Source organism: Bombus vancouverensis, chromosome 10 (assembly GCF_051014615.1).
Source record: "Bombus vancouverensis nearcticus chromosome 10, iyBomVanc1_principal, whole genome shotgun sequence".
In the NCBI taxonomy this organism is placed as follows: Eukaryota; Metazoa; Arthropoda; class Insecta; order Hymenoptera; family Apidae; genus Bombus; species Bombus vancouverensis.
In genome coordinates this window covers 14,399,509-14,415,485 of record NC_134920.1, presented here as the reverse complement: position 1 = coordinate 14,415,485, position 15,977 = coordinate 14,399,509, and the positions used below count along the sequence as shown (strand labels likewise).

Genomic DNA, 15,977 nt, shown 5'->3' with positions numbered 1-15,977 from the left:
GACAACAACCACGTTGATCGATATACGATCCATTTCAAGAGTAAACGTCATAGACTAGTTCCGCTATCCTTTTGATTTCTAATAATCGCGAGTTTAAGTAGCAAACGACAAAATCGTTTTGTTTTATTCTTTCACAGTTTCGCCAAATTTACAAAAGATAATCTAATTTTCTTTTTTCCCACGTATAAATTTAAATTTATAAATATAGATTTATGACGTTTCGCTGACAGATAATTTATAATGTCAAAGGGCTGATTTCAAGTCCGAAGAAGAAAAATCTATTCGTAAATAACTTATTGTTTGTAAAGGAACGGATCTTTTACTTTTTCGTACGCGTTACATCTTTCTTATACAGTGTTTGATGCATGACATTCTCGGTGATCCGTGTAAAAAGAAAAATAGCGAATAGAATCGCTGAGACGTCTACGAGTTAAATATTTTTTTTGCACGTAAAACTTTTACGGAGAAGAAACTGTAAAATTATCTCTCGACCTAGCAACAAGCAGAATTTTTTCCATCAACGACCGAAACGTTCAACGGTGAAAAATAAGAGAAAAAAGCTTGTTGTTTTCTAATTCCCAATAATTAGTATGTATAATTGTCATTTAACGATACGAACAATTACGGACAATCGCTATAATAAATTATACGTGACTAATAAATAGCTAATGAAAAGTAGCTCATTTATATAACAAATTTAATTTGCCGCATTCGATTAAACAGCTTTACGATTGGTTTCTATGATCGCAAATAGCATGATCTTTTATTCGATTTAAGCATTTAAGCATTTAAGCATTTAAGCATTTAAGCATTTAAGCGTTTAAGCGTTTAAGTTTGGAATTAAGTAAAATTAATCAAACGTTTCATTCTCGTTCTCGTGTATTTTTACAGACGACGAAGGAATAGCAGAATCAGGAATGTGATGTTCGGATACCTCGTCTCATGCAGGAACACGAGGATATTTTAGAGGTATTTTGAAGAGGTGCAGCGCACCGTACGAAGAATAGTATTACGTGTTATCTAAAGCGTGAAAATGGTAATGAAAGCGAGAGTGTAAAAGCGAAGAGTAATCGTCGACCGGATGGTTTTCGTTCGGTTCGTTTCGATCGATAGTCGATAGTCGATAGTTATGAAAGTTAATTCGGTAATACGATAGCACGAAGCCATACGATGCTTGTAAACGTGCTGTAAAGGAGAAAACTGATTAATCAGCGCTGGACGTTAAAAGAAGGATGACGCGTGTTTCCTTCTTTGGCGACGACTCGCGACTTTGCTTGGTAAAAAAAGAGCAGCGTGGTCGAAGATGTTTCGCGCGAATGTCAAATCCGTTTATATCGCATAAACGGATAATCGCACGTTTACGTTGAACTTTCACGATGAGAACGTTGGTCGACCGAACGAAAGTATCAACGATTCGATGTCACCGTCGAAACATCAAAGCGACAGACGTGTCTCGATCGATCGATGCGAAGGAAAACGTTATTCCTATTTTTCGCGTGGTAGACGACCACGTAGTTTACCTTTGTCCTCGACATCATACTCGACACGTTCGTTTCGCGAGCCATGTAAAAAGAGGAATTTCGTTTCTCGAGCAAGACGATGGAACACGTCGAAAGTAACTAGCCAAGGAATCGAATTACGATGACCGAGGTGGAAAATGGACAAGGACGCTGAAAGGGCCACTTTAACGAACGACGATGGAATTCTCTGAAACGTTTCAGACGCAGATGATTCGTAACGCGCATAGAAAATTCGATCGAAGGCAGCTGTACGCGTATAGCTTTAAAAATGGATCGTTTTATCGAAACATACTAAATCGAAGGTAGACTAAAAGAGAATAGAAAACGCAACAACGATGGTGTTATTTTTCAAGGATTGTTTAAAGACGGTACGTTTCGGCAACAAGTATTCGCAACGAGAGAACGTACGACGAGGTAGCATCGTAATGAATTCCTACGGATCGCAACGTACGTTCGATCGTTCACCTGTCTCACCGTGTAAATATAAATCGATGTTTTATTTTCCACTTAATTAGACGATTTTGACGTATTCGATCTCGATGTCTCGCCGAGAGAACGTTTCTGCCTCGATTTTCACGTCGACGCGATCGATGCTCGCGTTTAGGTACCTATCGTGATGTAGATAAGTCCAGGTTGCATATCTTAAGGATTGTAAGATGCGTATCCCGCAATGGGTTGCCACCGTTTCGATCGAGACGTTCGGTTTGCAACAAATCCACTTTCGTACAAAAAATGACAAATGCTGGAAAACCCTGATTCTGATCCTACGTTCTTTTCGTTCCGCTTATTATTATATTTTATTTTTCTTTTATTCCGCGTGTAATTACTAAGTAAAATTAGTAGACGCATCTTTCTCTATGTAATTATCGCTTTCATAGAAATACGTAGATCCGTCATTTACGAGTCGTAAGATCTAATCGAGAGATCAATTTTTCCAAAATAGTTTTACGAATTTTCAATCTTATTTTCAAACGAACGTTTATTTGACATTTAAATATTCTCTTATTTTGTTTTTTTTTTCGTTTTCGTCTGTTTCCACTTATATAAATTATTCTCCGTTGATCAATAAACTTTTACTATTATTTATCTACACGCGTTTTAAGACGATCCGTGAAACTATGATAAATACATGGCATCTATTATCAAATTTTTCGCTTGTTTCTCTAACACTAAAATTCTAAAATTTCGTTGTAAATTTAAATATGACTCGTTGGGAACCCGACGAGAATTGGCTCTGCGAACAACAATTGCCGATTCAAATCGCGAGTGGCAACTATCCGTCCAAGGGCCGTAGTAGAGACGCAAATTAAATGTAAAACATTACCTAGAATGAAAAAAAAGGGAAGGTCAGAAACGTGAGAGAGAAGAACGATTTCCTTTTTTTTCCATGATAGGAAAAAGACACGTCAGTGGGAACAAGAAACTCGCATCTTCGTAGAAATCATATCACTTTTCACAAGAATCATTCGACGATCCGTATAATATACATATTTACTTATTAACAGTCGATTCGAAACGACGATCGCGATATCGTTCTGAAGTTAATTATAGCGTAGATCGTTCGTTCTTTGACATCGTCGTCAACGTCTCGTGCCGTTTATTATTAATGTGAGACTAATTTGTTGAAAGAAAAGAAGAAGGAAAAGAAGGAAAAGAAGGAAAAGAAAGAAAAGAAGGTATACCAAACGACCATCGAACTGTGAACAAATCTCTTCCATGCGAGAGTTTCAAGAACAAAACTTTATACAATTTAGACGATTAATAGGGCTACGATTTAGAGAATATCAACAGCCAAATGTCCGAGGAAAAGAGTGAAATCTATGACTCGTTGTTAATTTCACTTACCATCGAACTGAATGGAAATGAGTACGCATTAGTCGTAGTAACAAGTACATTTACTTACTTATTTGTAAAAGGATCGCCAAGTATTATTAGTTTTATACGATCATTCGTCTGATCAAAGACTAACCTATTTATCCTGTTTCTTTATACATATACGTATATCTTTCGTTACACGTCGATTCCTATACACGTATTTCGTATGCTTTTTTAACGATTCTTATAATATTTTTCGATATTAGCGATAGAAAATCCTTAGTTACCAGTAACGATCGAGTAAGTAGCAAACGTTGAACGACGACGCGTTTGAAGATAGAGTACTTAGAGTGGGATTTGCTCGATGCTACAAAGTCGTGTACTTAATTTTCTATTTACAGGCCAGGCAAAAGTAGGCGTGATCGATAAATTTTTAGATGTTTAAGAGCAACAGGCAAGTCGATTACCTGCTTTCCCCGTAATTATTTCCCCGTAATGATTTGCCCGTAATGATTTGCCCGTAATGATTTGCCCGTAATGACTTGCCCGTAATGACTTGCCCGTAATGGTTTCCCCGTAATGGTTTCCCCGTGATGGTTTCCCCGTGATGGTTTCCCCGTAACGGAGAAAGAAAAGAACCGACAAAGGGATTGAAATTCACTGCCCATATGTATTTTTGGAGAAACATTTTTATATCGCTTAAGCACGTATGTAGAACGATTCGTAAAACACGCGATCGTACTTGTATCAGAGAGAAAAATGTCCGATCGAGTCGACGTTCTTTTATCGATCGGTTGGTGTGCCCTCGATGTTTCACATCTTTCGCGTGCACGCATTTTTCTATCTTTAAATTTCGCCTAAATGCCTGTAGCTTAAATACTATCGAGATTCTTTATCGCGTAAACGGAATACAAATACAAATTGTAGAGAAGTACGTTAAAGTCGTATAATTTAATTCAGCTTGCACGATAACTTATCGACCGATAATATCGATAAACCGTTCTAAACAACAACGAGTTAACGATTACCATCCGATCCGCTTTATTAGCAAGTATTGGCAAATTTAACGACTCAAGTGTTACAGATTATAGATTCGTTTTCTACGATTTTCCAATTTACGTCACGTAGAATAAAAATGTAATAGCGTAAAATTTCATTTCTCTTTTTACCAAATTTGTAACTGCAATGAAAAATTACTGAATTGTAAGTCGTGTACTATACAACGATGTCGGTTGACCGTTAATTAAGAAAATTGCCAATTGATTGCCAAATGCGTTAGAGTATTACAAAGTGATAAGACTAACTTGTACATATATAGTCGAATCTTATTCCGAGCTCGTCTCCTTTGTAACAAACGTTTCATCGCTTCGAATATCCTAAGATGTCGTGAATATAATTATACTCGCTTATATTTAGCAAACGAAAAAACAGATTCACACGCATAGGCTAACAGATCGATAAAGAAGAGATCGATCGGACAACTGCAGTTTCCAACTCATCGAACTTACTTCTTTGCTATACGTATCGTATATGTATAACACTGTGCTGTACATTTGCGCGCATATATTATCGACCGTATCATCGATGTTTCTCGCGTAGGTGAATAATCGTCGAGTATCGGTATTAGATCGGTTTTTCAGTTTCAACGTTTTGATCAACGGATCTTATTTAATACGATCACGGGAATAGGAAATAATTCTACGATTTATATGTCTTTTACTTTCTTAAATCTAGAAACTAACGCAATTTTGTTGATCGTAAGATGCAGGTTTTATAACGCGTTTCGATTGGTTTTCTCGTTGAAAAAGTACGTGGTTACTTTTAACAGATGCTCGTAATGTCATCGATTTACCGCGATCGTAGATAATTTTCGGTAAAATTTATCGATCAATGTTTAAACGAACCTTTCCCATTTGTATAAGTATGTTGTCGTTAAATTTCGCTCTCTGTCTGTTTCTCTCTCTCTCTCTCTCTCTCTCTCTCTAGGCTTGTTTCTTATGGGAACATCATAATTTTCACATTTCAATAAAATTTTAATGTGATAACATTATCGATGTACAGAGCAGTCTTCGTGTAAATATGGTAAGATAAAAATCGAAGCAAAGGATATTATTTTGTTTCTTCTTAGGATATCGGAGAACCTGTAACGTAATAATTATTTCTATGTATTAAACTAAGTAAAAAATACGTGACGTATATTACGAAATTAAAAGTATAACGTAACGAATTGCGAATAAATCAATTTTGCTAATAATATTTTACTGCTTTTACGTTGGGATAAATTTACAAATCTTCGTCGTTGTCGAATCCTATATCGTTGATACGACTTCGGTTAGGTCGCATTTAACCTGATAACGAAGGAAAGCAGATCGTAATCTTTGCACATGTGCGCGTGCTAAAAATTAATTAGGCGATTATTTGAAAAATAAATTTGATTAACTTGTACAGTAATTGTTATACGCAATCTTTTATTAAAGATTATATTGGCTCTATGTATGTATGTATGTATGTACATATATATTTGCACTCCGATTCAAAGGAGATATCGTATCGCTTGTGGAAAAGATCACACGCTTCGTTACTGTTAACAATTTCAAGCTAAATGTCGGTGTATCGCTTTCATTGGATCAGCTTCGGAAAAGTCGTGAATCGGTTTCATCCGTTCAGGTTGTCGGTATATTTGCAACGTAATGCACGAGCAATTGAAAAATTCGGTCATTGTCCGTGCAAGCGTGTAGATATCACCGTCGCGATGTAATATAAGAACGATCTATGTATATGTGGTAAGCTCTCGATCACTCTGTACTAAAGCGTTTAACGCTTCGTTATTGTATTGCGTTATATCGTATTATTTTTGTACGAGAGAAATAAGGAAAAATCGTTGGATAAATTTTGTCTGTTCAACTGGACAAGCATCGTATTTGAGATGTTCTCTTATCGCTGTTTTACCGTTTGAAAAATATCAAAATGTAAATACCGCGCTTGCGCGAATTCTACGTGAAAATATGCAACTTAATTTTCACTTATCGTAATTGATATTTTCGCTTAAACAGATTTACTTGTAAAAGGACGAAATTTATCGAACGATTCGACGAAAATAAATAAGAATTTCATTGGAAAAAAAATTCACAGACCTGTCAAATATTTCTCTATATACCGAGACTAATCAGAGGATCGACGCTACGAGATGTACGTTTTTCGAAGCATCTCGTAGCGATATTTCCAAGACATATCACGACAGGTAAGAAACGGAGAACGGTACCGGCCATCAATCGTATTGAAATTATCTTCGTTCTTACGGTGCTCGATTCCAATGTTTCTAATCTCCGTCGGAAGAAAACATTTTTCTCGATATATTAATACGTTCGCTGTTGGTGCACAATTGGTCAAGGGACGCCAGCCAATCGTTAAGAAGATCGAGCACAGGGATATCTGGTGTGAAAATTGCGTTGTCATTGATACAATGAATGTGTTATTCTGTGATAAATCGTAACTGTCGGCCGAGTATGCAAGATTCTATGGACGTGAGTTGGAAAGATGTTTTGGTTTACACGGATGATTAATTATAAATAATGTTCGATCGATCGTCGATTCGTGCCAATTACTTTTTAGTCGATCGATGAATATCCAAGTGTACGGTGTAAGAGAACGACGCGGTTGTATAATAAATATGATACGATAACGCGCATTATCACTGCTGTACATAGTATGATAATTAAGGATGGAAAGATATATTATATATATATATATATATATGTACGTTTATATTTTTTAAACAGTGCGCACAAATCACAAATCCGTTAAATACCATGAAACATGCTTAAATAACGGTGTCCGCGATTAAGTTGAAGGCGTCAGACGATGTATAGCTAGTCTATTGAAATTATGTTACCATTCAAGACGAAATTGCGAAAGAATCGGTAAAATTTCTCGGACAAACCGATCTTTTCGAACGAAGATTATGAAAGGCGATCTAGAAACAGATCCCTTATGGTTCCAACTGAATTATTATTAATAGCGAATCGATATTGTAAACGAATTAAAGGATTCACACGATGCTCGAATATCGGCTCTGATGGTAATAACGTTGTCTTTCTTTCAAATTTATCGTTTCTGTAACGCAGCCGCATGAAAGTAAATTATATTTTATTCTTGAATGGACCATTCGTCGTTAAATCGTTGAAACGAACGATTCGCTTTTGTACAGAAATGTTTGCTTCTACACGAATATTTGTACAGAGATATTGGTTAAAAACGTATACTTTGGTAATATTCTGATTCTATTTTGTCGTAATATGTATTTTTATACATATTATAACGTAAACCTATTAAACTCTTTGCCTTATCGCGTTTTAAGTCACGCTCGATCCAATTCGTACTTTTAGTCTCGAACGCGTTGTCGCCTCTACTTACTAATTACCGCGGCATTAACTAATTATTTCCACGAGTTATTAATTGATTGATAATTAACGATAAACGTATTTATTTTCGATAAAACTGTACATTATTACATCGTTGTCGTTATCATTGACACATTGTGTCTCCTTTACTCAAAACGATCCGAACCAAGTTACAGTGCTCGTTAAATGCCAGTTGTCGAATTTCCATGAGCAATCGATTAAATCGAAGATCAAGTTTTTGATTTTACGCGCAAAGAAGGTTAAACGCGGATTATAACTGTATATGTGTAACGTTTCGATATTATAGCAGCGAATAGGTGACACTGGCGTAAGTAGCTACTAAGAAATCGTAAGGCAAGGGGTTAAATAAGAAAAGAATGCAGGTTAAATAAAAGTTTAACGCTTTCGTCGAAGCAACGTACGAAATACGAAACTTTCGTCGCGTGGGAACGCAAGTATATGTTTAGATATGAAAATTCGCAGATTTTCATCGAGCACGTGCCGCTGTAACGTTTTCCTTTTGAAGCAGATTGAAGCAGATGAAGGAGATTTGCGCGCGCCAAAAGGAAATTACGTAAGCTACGTAGGTCTACGTTTTTTCTTTTGTAAATATAGAATTTTGTACCAGCTGCCAGAACAGCCGATCCTTAGGGACGATTTTACGAATCATCGACTCGTGCGATTTCTTTTAGGATTCGTAAAACAATCTCGTGATAATTTTGTCGTAACGCTACCAGTATCTAGAAAATGGTACAGCGTGCGGAGTACGAAGGGACACCGGTTGTCTCGCAGAAACAAAACGAAACACGAAATATGCGTACGTAATAAATATGGTTCTTCCAATAAACTAAACTTTCTTTCTTTCGACCTAACTGACATGCTAAAAAATGCTACGCGTTGAAATACGAGTAAAGTAAACTTTGTTTTATCGTTTTCTTTTCTTTTCTTTATTCTACAGTGACGTTTACGCGCGTTGAAACGATTTCCACGATATACAATGCATTCGCAACGTGTCGATTGATTTTCAATAACGCTGTAGCTCGAACACCGAACGAGACGATAATTTTTACTCGTCGATTCTGCGTTACGATTATACAGGTAAATGTATTCGTCTTTTTTTCTTCCTTTTTCTAAATGCACCATACTTGATCGTTTCGTTTCGCGTGCCGTTGTATCTGAAAAATACAAATCAAAGTGAATTTCTTTACTATATATAGAGTTAAATACGACGACGCTGCAACGAATCTACAAACGTTCAACGTCGATTATAATTACTACTGTGATTGTAATATAATAAACGAAATGTTAATTACTGTCATTTTTTTATCGCCTATCGATACTTCGAACGGCGGCCACTTAAATCGAATATTCGAAACTGGACAATTTTTGCGGCGATTCGGTGATTCGCGTCTGTGGCGACGAAGTGGACGTCGACGAAGATAAATTAACCGTTCTTGAATTTAACGGCACTTTTGGAGGTAACGAGCTTATTTTTTCGCGTGTCTTTAAGTTTGGCTCCAGCGTGGCATTTCCACTTTGTGGCCGTCCTGAACATCGAAAATCTACATAAATACCACGTGGGTAGGCGTGATTTACCATTTTTTCCAGCTTTTTCTACTTTCCTCTCAACTGATTCAGCATCCTTGAAAAAATGCCCGGTGCGTTTTCTTCTATCTGCTTTTTGTCATCGCTGTCCTCGTTATTAGGATTGCGACGCAATATGCGGCTCAGAGAGCCAGCTCGAGGATGGAACATTTTTTTCGGCGAGCCATCTTTATCCACTAGTTTCAGCATTCTACCTAAAGAGTTGCTCTTCTCTTTTTTCGCTGCGTCCTCGCTTTCCATAGTTTTAGCCGGATTCTGAGAAAAAACCTTTGTAATATCATTTGCCTTTTGTTAGAAAGATATCTACTATCATAGATCTACGATCTAAAATCGCTCGATCTTTTTATATGTTAACGGATAAAAAAATACATAACGAACGATATTTGCAATCCGAAGTATGCTATAAAAAAGAGGATTTAAGAAAGTTGCAGAGAGACGATGGTTTTGATTTTACAATAGTTATTCTTATACGCGTAAAATGCAATATTATTTCTGAAAATCGGATTAATTTCTATTAAATTTCTCTTTTTTATCACGCTCATTTACTTCGTATTTGCTGTACTCCTTTTCTGCCCAATTATTTTTCACCGTTCCCCTCTCGTTGAATTTCTATCTGCTCCTTTCTATCTGATATCGCGTTAGGGCAAATAATATACCTTTTGCAGTGCCGAGTTGCTTACGATATCGCTATCGATATCGAGGCGTGATTTATCCGCTACAGGTGTTTGGGAGCGCTGCTTAAACATTTTTCCCATTCGATTGAGCGTAGCGGTCTTCAATTTTCTGGCATCTTGTCTGACAGTCTCGGTCCTTGACAGTCTTTGCGTTAACTCCGCGGATCCATCCTTGTTCTTCGAAACACCTTTGTCTTCGTCCGAACCTAAGCAAGCAAATTAAACCGTTCAAGTTGATTTATCTTCGGATTTTCCAACAGGGGTACGCTTAATTTTAAGGTACGTTCAACCATCTCGGAAGATTGGGTAAGTTAACGCTCCCGCTAAAAGTAAAGTATTTCGTTCTTTGCTTCGCATCGTTGACATTTTTTTCTTACTTTACGTTCGAACACGCCAGATAAACGATATACAATTTAACCACTCGATATTAAACGAGTTGAGATAAACTGGTGTACTACTGGTGATTTCTCTCGTTCCTTTTGTCCGAGTATCGAACTCCTCGCTGTGCTTAGATCGGCTAATTCTTAGCCGAGCTCGTTAATTGTTTGGATCAACGGTTAAGATTGATTCAAAGTTAACGCTCAACGTCAAATTTTTCATTTCGATCTCGCTATCACTCACGCGGATGTCAACCGTGTTACTCGACTATCCGCTTACACCTGACTGTTTTAAATCCCGCTGTTATCCCCTTTCACGCGTAATCCCTCTTTTCTTGAAAAGCTTGACGTTTCGTCGTTTCGCGATAAACGATATGGCAGCTTCTTCCGTGTAAGTTAGTTTACTTACTCGATGTGGCCCGCAACACGATCGATCGCGAATCCTTAATTACATCCTGTTGCGTGGAAGAACGATTCGTCGAACCGTGAGATTCGTCCAAACCAGTTGCTGCTGCCGTAGCCTGTTAAATTAAGCTTCGTCTTTTTATTTCGTTTCTCGGTTGCGCGGTCATACGATACAAGTTTTTATCATTTTAAACAACGTTCGAAATTTTTTTAACGAATCTTTCAATGATCCAGGTTTTATCGTTATCCTCGTCGTTTTATACCGGTAAATGGAAGCCACCGGCACGATCGGTAGTTAAATTACGACAGATTCAAAAGATAGAATCGCAAAGTAGCATTATAGAAACGAATAGGAATAAATTTAAACTCCGTAGCTCGTGATGTTTAACGCGATGAAAATACAAGATGGCAATATAGTTGATACTACGGGATTCGATATAATGGCATTGAGATTTGTACTGTTTGATAACGAGAGTGGAATTGGAGAAAAGAAGCAAGACGAACGTGCGATTGACGCGCGAAAGAAGCGACTTACCGATTTCTGCGGTTTTACTCCTTTCTGAGCACCGTCGTTCATTTTTCGTTCGTTTCTTTAGCCAACGAACAGAACGCGAATCCGTGAAAGCAATGGAAAAGGATTGAAACGTGGTTGCGTTTGTTTTTTCCTCGCTTGACTTTTTGATCGACGATGCGCGTCGTTCATGCCTCCGCTTCCGTCTCTCCGATGTTGGTTTTCAACCTCGAGATTTTCTTCAAAGCTTAAACATTCGCCAACAATACGTTAACGTTTCCATTCTGTCAGTGCAAATTGACGAAACGTGCACGAAAACGTGGTTCAACGTTGTCGTCTCGCGACATTCTATCGGTAAAAAGTAATTATACCTCGTCAGAATCGATGTACGAGCGTTTTCCTTTTTCATCCCTGACCAGCAATGGCGGAATGACCGTTCATTGTTTCGCGAGCTGAAAACGTAGTAGATGGTATTGAATATATTAAGGCTTTTTCGCGTCAAGAATATTTATATTGCCCAGATGACAGCAACTTTCATCACAGTATCCACGCTACATTTTCTTCCGCGTGAACTAGCATTTATTGTTCTATTTCCGTGTACGCGAAATAGAAGATCAGATAGACTTGTATTTAAGAAAGAGGAATTTTTGTGGAAATAATTCGCTGGTAGTCGGAATACTAGTCCTGCTTTTACATCGTTTCCAGAGTAACTAATCTTTCTTGTGTCTCGTCAACGATCAGCTGATGGAACACGTTTTTGCCATTTGTTTCCAAGATATCTCTCTGCACGTGGACTGCCTGGAACGCATTGCTCAAATGTAAAATAGTATTTAATCTATCGTTGTGTTCGATACAACTAAACTATCCTCGCAAGTTCCACGATTCGTTAATTGGACAGCTCGCCTGTGTTATTCGCTGTGTTTTGTATGTCAAACGACATTAGAACCTCTGAAACTCGTCAAATATATAAATCTTTTGAAATTTATTATACGAGTTACGCTAGGTGTATATTCCTGATCCTGCGGTATCCCATACCACGACGTCCCATTCCTAGATTTCCGCGTAATATTTAAGAAAACCACGATTAGTAGCTGAAGAAACGCAATAACCGAATTCGATTCGCAACAAAAAGCTCTGTCCTGAATTAATCGTTATTGATCCTCTATGACTAACTCATTTGCCAAAGCGAATATACTTGCGTGAAATTGTCTCTTATCGTTCGTCAAAAATGTGAGATGGAATATTAATGTATAAAATAAGACGTACAAAGATTTGAAAGCTTTGATATAGAAAAAATAAAATCAGATATTATTTAACAAATAATATACATTCTGGAATGGAGGCGCCGGGTATCGATCCCGGTACCTCTCGCATGCTAAGCGAGCGCTCTACCATCTGAGCTACGCCCCCTATACGAATACAATTTTTACTTTATAATTTTCTACTCGTTATTTTCTTTTATACAAGTTATAAAGCCCAAAGTCGCATAACCGTAATTTATCAAAGGTGTCGATATATCTACGCCGATATTCAGTGTACGCGGCAAGATACGAGGTCGAGCCAACCACAAGAAGACGCTTTCATCTTACATCGCTACGTTCGTTTGTAGCTGCAACGCAAGCTACGCTACCGACAATGTTAGTAACGCCACTCATCGTGACAAAAACGCGTAGCATCGAAAACGGTTCGCTACTATTTCGTGGGCAGGTTCACGTTATTTTACAACGACCGCTGCATCTATCAGCAGTTCTATGCCTAATACGCGTCACAATGTAGGTATAATGTGGACAGTGGGTCTTAGATTGTATCGTTCCTATATTTACGATCATGCAAGCATTAGCAATGCCATGTTTGATCTGATAGAACGGTGATTTACTCTGCAGGATCGTCGTCATTCCGATCGTATTGTAGAATTTGTGTGTGCCGAAGAGTATACAAATCTTAACAATAACTATAAAAGCGATGTATACAGGCATTTGAACAACTATGAAAATTCATTGACATTGGTCGATGTTTCCGTGATTCGACGAGCAACAATTTGTTTACGGCGGGATGAACGACAATTTCAGTAATTTCTTCGTTGATATAAATTTTAATCCCGCTAAAATATTAACAAGTCCCGTCGCAATATTGTCAAAATAATAACGTACATACAGTACAATCGGTTGTCACCAATTTTCAGACGTAATTTTCTCGAAAACCAAGCCGCAAACAAATAATCGTTATCCTATATCTTTGATTTATCTTTTCATAAGTAATTCACCGTTGTCATTCTATACTGTCTGTTCCGAAACACACTCTATAGTGGAACAAATGAATTGTTCATAGATGTAATTTTGTTATCATTAAATTATTGTTTTATTATCATGTATTTATTAAATTACTTTTATTAAATTTTGCAATCACATTGAGGTAAAACAACTTTTCTATGTTATCTCCTATATAAATATTAAACAATCGAAATTATTTTATTTCAAACAATTTTCCCATGAACGAATCTGTTTATATAAGTACAAAAAATAGAACATAAATATTTTGAAGCAATACGCTGTCATGAAAATTTCTAATAAATAAACGTATGTAGTATAGTAAATAAATAAATACTTGATAAAGTCTTTAATGTTTTGACGAATTATTATGGCGTAAATGCACCAAATTCTCACCAGAGGGACACGTTTCTCACTTGCGAAAGGGCACTGGCGTAAGATAAATTTCAACGTAACGACGGTGTCTATACCTTCAGTTCCCCTTCAAATAACGTATAAATCTTTCGCCTTTTACTAAAGATTTCCGTGGAGGGGAATACTCATTGAGTTTGTATAACTTAATTTTTGTTATGCCCAACATTTGTTGGGTAATTAATAATTCAAAGCGTAATTGATCAGGTGATTTTTAGTGCCAGAAGGATATGCATATGAGTTTTTGCACAAATAAACAATTTAGTGTCGAAATGCATTGCAATATGAAAGTCGTGAATATACGCGCTTAGGTATGTGATTTTAAACTTTGGCTGTAGAAAATAACAGCTTTGTGTAACGCTACAACGAAACCATTAAATAGGAAATACGTAATTGTTATTTTAATCGTGACATTGTTTGTCAAGAGAGAGTTTTCAAGTAAAAGCTAGCAAATCACATAGGGAGGATAATAAATAAAATTTGTAACGATAATTATGAAACAAGAGAAAAAAAAAAAAACGGGCTCGTCCGGGATTTGAACCCGGGACCTCTCGCACCCTAAGCGAGAATCATACCCCTAGACCAACGAGCCGCTATGTTCTTGGGTCAATTGATTAAATTTTATGAGAGTGAATAGTTATATTGTAATATTATTAATGATAATGAAATAAATGTACAATTAATTGTAAATTCGGTTCGACTTCGGGGTTGACTTCGTGTCGTCGAACATAACGTTATTGCCTTTTTTGTTTGTCATCTAATCGTTTTAGGTTGTAATAGTTTTAATAGTTTTAATATATATATTATATATATAATTTTCCTTAGAAGAACAAAATTGATCCTCATATGTCGCCCAGGCATCTTCCTAAAAAAATTGCATCCCTTAATCGCGTTAAATTACGTCCCCCTCGAAACCATCCAATTTTTATTTGAAACATTTAGCGGTAAAAACATTACTTGCGTAGTAATCGGAGCAATTACAGTTACCGGCTCGAAAATGCTGCATTCGTGTTCGTATCGTTGAAACATCTGTAATGCGACGAAACCTTTTTATTTCAAACCTTTTGGTGATAAAAATTTTATTGACACGTTTGTGAGATTTTCCTGATTTAAAATGAAACTAAACACGCATATGTGTACGATATTGTAAAATTTTATAGTGAATTTCATATAAATGTATGTAGATATACTATCGCATCGCCCAATTTTATCTCTGTATTTTGTGAAAGTTTCAGCTCTAAATGTTAAGGATTAGTAGAGCTACAGTGACGTTTTGAAAAAATATTCTCAACGATAAATATCTCGATATGATAATTGATATGGATTAACAATTTTTCTCCGTACATTCGTATATAAATAACGGTTTTTCCGACGCGCCGCGACACACGAAGGGCCTTGTCCTTAAGCGTAAACCCCATCAGATAGATTTATAAATACTTCTTTTAGACAATTGTGATATACTTAAGTTGATATATTTTTGAAATGTTGCTATTTATAGTGATTGAAATATTAAAAAGGCATGGAAACAAGCGGCGCCGTGGCTTAGTTGGTTAAAGCGCCTGTCTAGTAAACAGGAGATCGAGGGTTCGAATCCCTCCGGAGCCTAAATCTCAACCTAATCCTCTGGCGTATCGTAACAAGAAAGGGTTGTTGGTTTATTTTTTTTTTTAACGTAACATTGAAACACTACGTAACATTATTTACGTAATTACATATTTTAGAAATATCGATGAACGTTAAGCAAAATATATCGTAACTAAGAAATTTCTAGACGTATAAAAGTATATATAAAGAAACGAAATTCCAATAACAACCATATTCAAACATCATTGGAAATGAAATAAATTCGAGATAATAATATGTGATAAATTTGTATTTTCATGTGTACACGGACAGTGGACAATCTCCTGGTCTCGACGGTGCTTAAAAGACTAGATTGCGTGCCGAAAGCACGATGTATGGCGTAACCATATTGCAAAAGCAATAACGAAA

General features: G+C 36.7%; 1 protein-coding gene and 4 non-coding genes across 7 annotated transcripts in view; 3 read left to right on the top strand and 2 right to left on the bottom strand.

The window, feature by feature from the left end:
- The window catches only part of Ptp10D (Protein tyrosine phosphatase 10D), a 54,186-nt gene extending 45,139 nt beyond the window's left edge, over nucleotides 1–9,047 (top strand). For all 3 annotated transcript variants that reach the window (XM_076622426.1, XM_033348714.2, XM_033348721.2), the window contains one exon: nucleotides 892–9,047. Coding sequence is in view for 1 of the 3 variants with exons in the window: in XM_033348721.2 (XP_033204612.1) it covers nucleotides 892–923 (32 nt within the window). In the remaining 2 variants the exon portion in view is untranslated. The remainder of the gene's footprint in view (nucleotides 1–891) is intronic.
- A 3,597-nt stretch (nucleotides 9,048–12,644) lies between these two features.
- TRNAA-AGC (transfer RNA alanine (anticodon AGC)) lies at nucleotides 12,645–12,717 on the bottom strand. Its single transcript has one exon. It is a non-coding gene; the product is annotated as a tRNA-Ala (tRNA).
- A 1,326-nt stretch (nucleotides 12,718–14,043) lies between these two features.
- LOC117165629 (U5 spliceosomal RNA) lies at nucleotides 14,044–14,165 on the top strand. Its single transcript, XR_004466040.1, has one exon. It is a non-coding gene; the product is annotated as a U5 spliceosomal RNA (small nuclear RNA).
- Nucleotides 14,166–14,505: 340 nt separating this feature from the next.
- TRNAP-AGG (transfer RNA proline (anticodon AGG)) lies at nucleotides 14,506–14,577 on the bottom strand. Its single transcript has one exon. It is a non-coding gene; the product is annotated as a tRNA-Pro (tRNA).
- Nucleotides 14,578–15,516: 939 nt separating this feature from the next.
- On the top strand, nucleotides 15,517–15,590 carry TRNAT-AGU (transfer RNA threonine (anticodon AGU)). Its single transcript has one exon. It is a non-coding gene; the product is annotated as a tRNA-Thr (tRNA).
- Nucleotides 15,591–15,977: the final 387 nt, after the last annotated feature.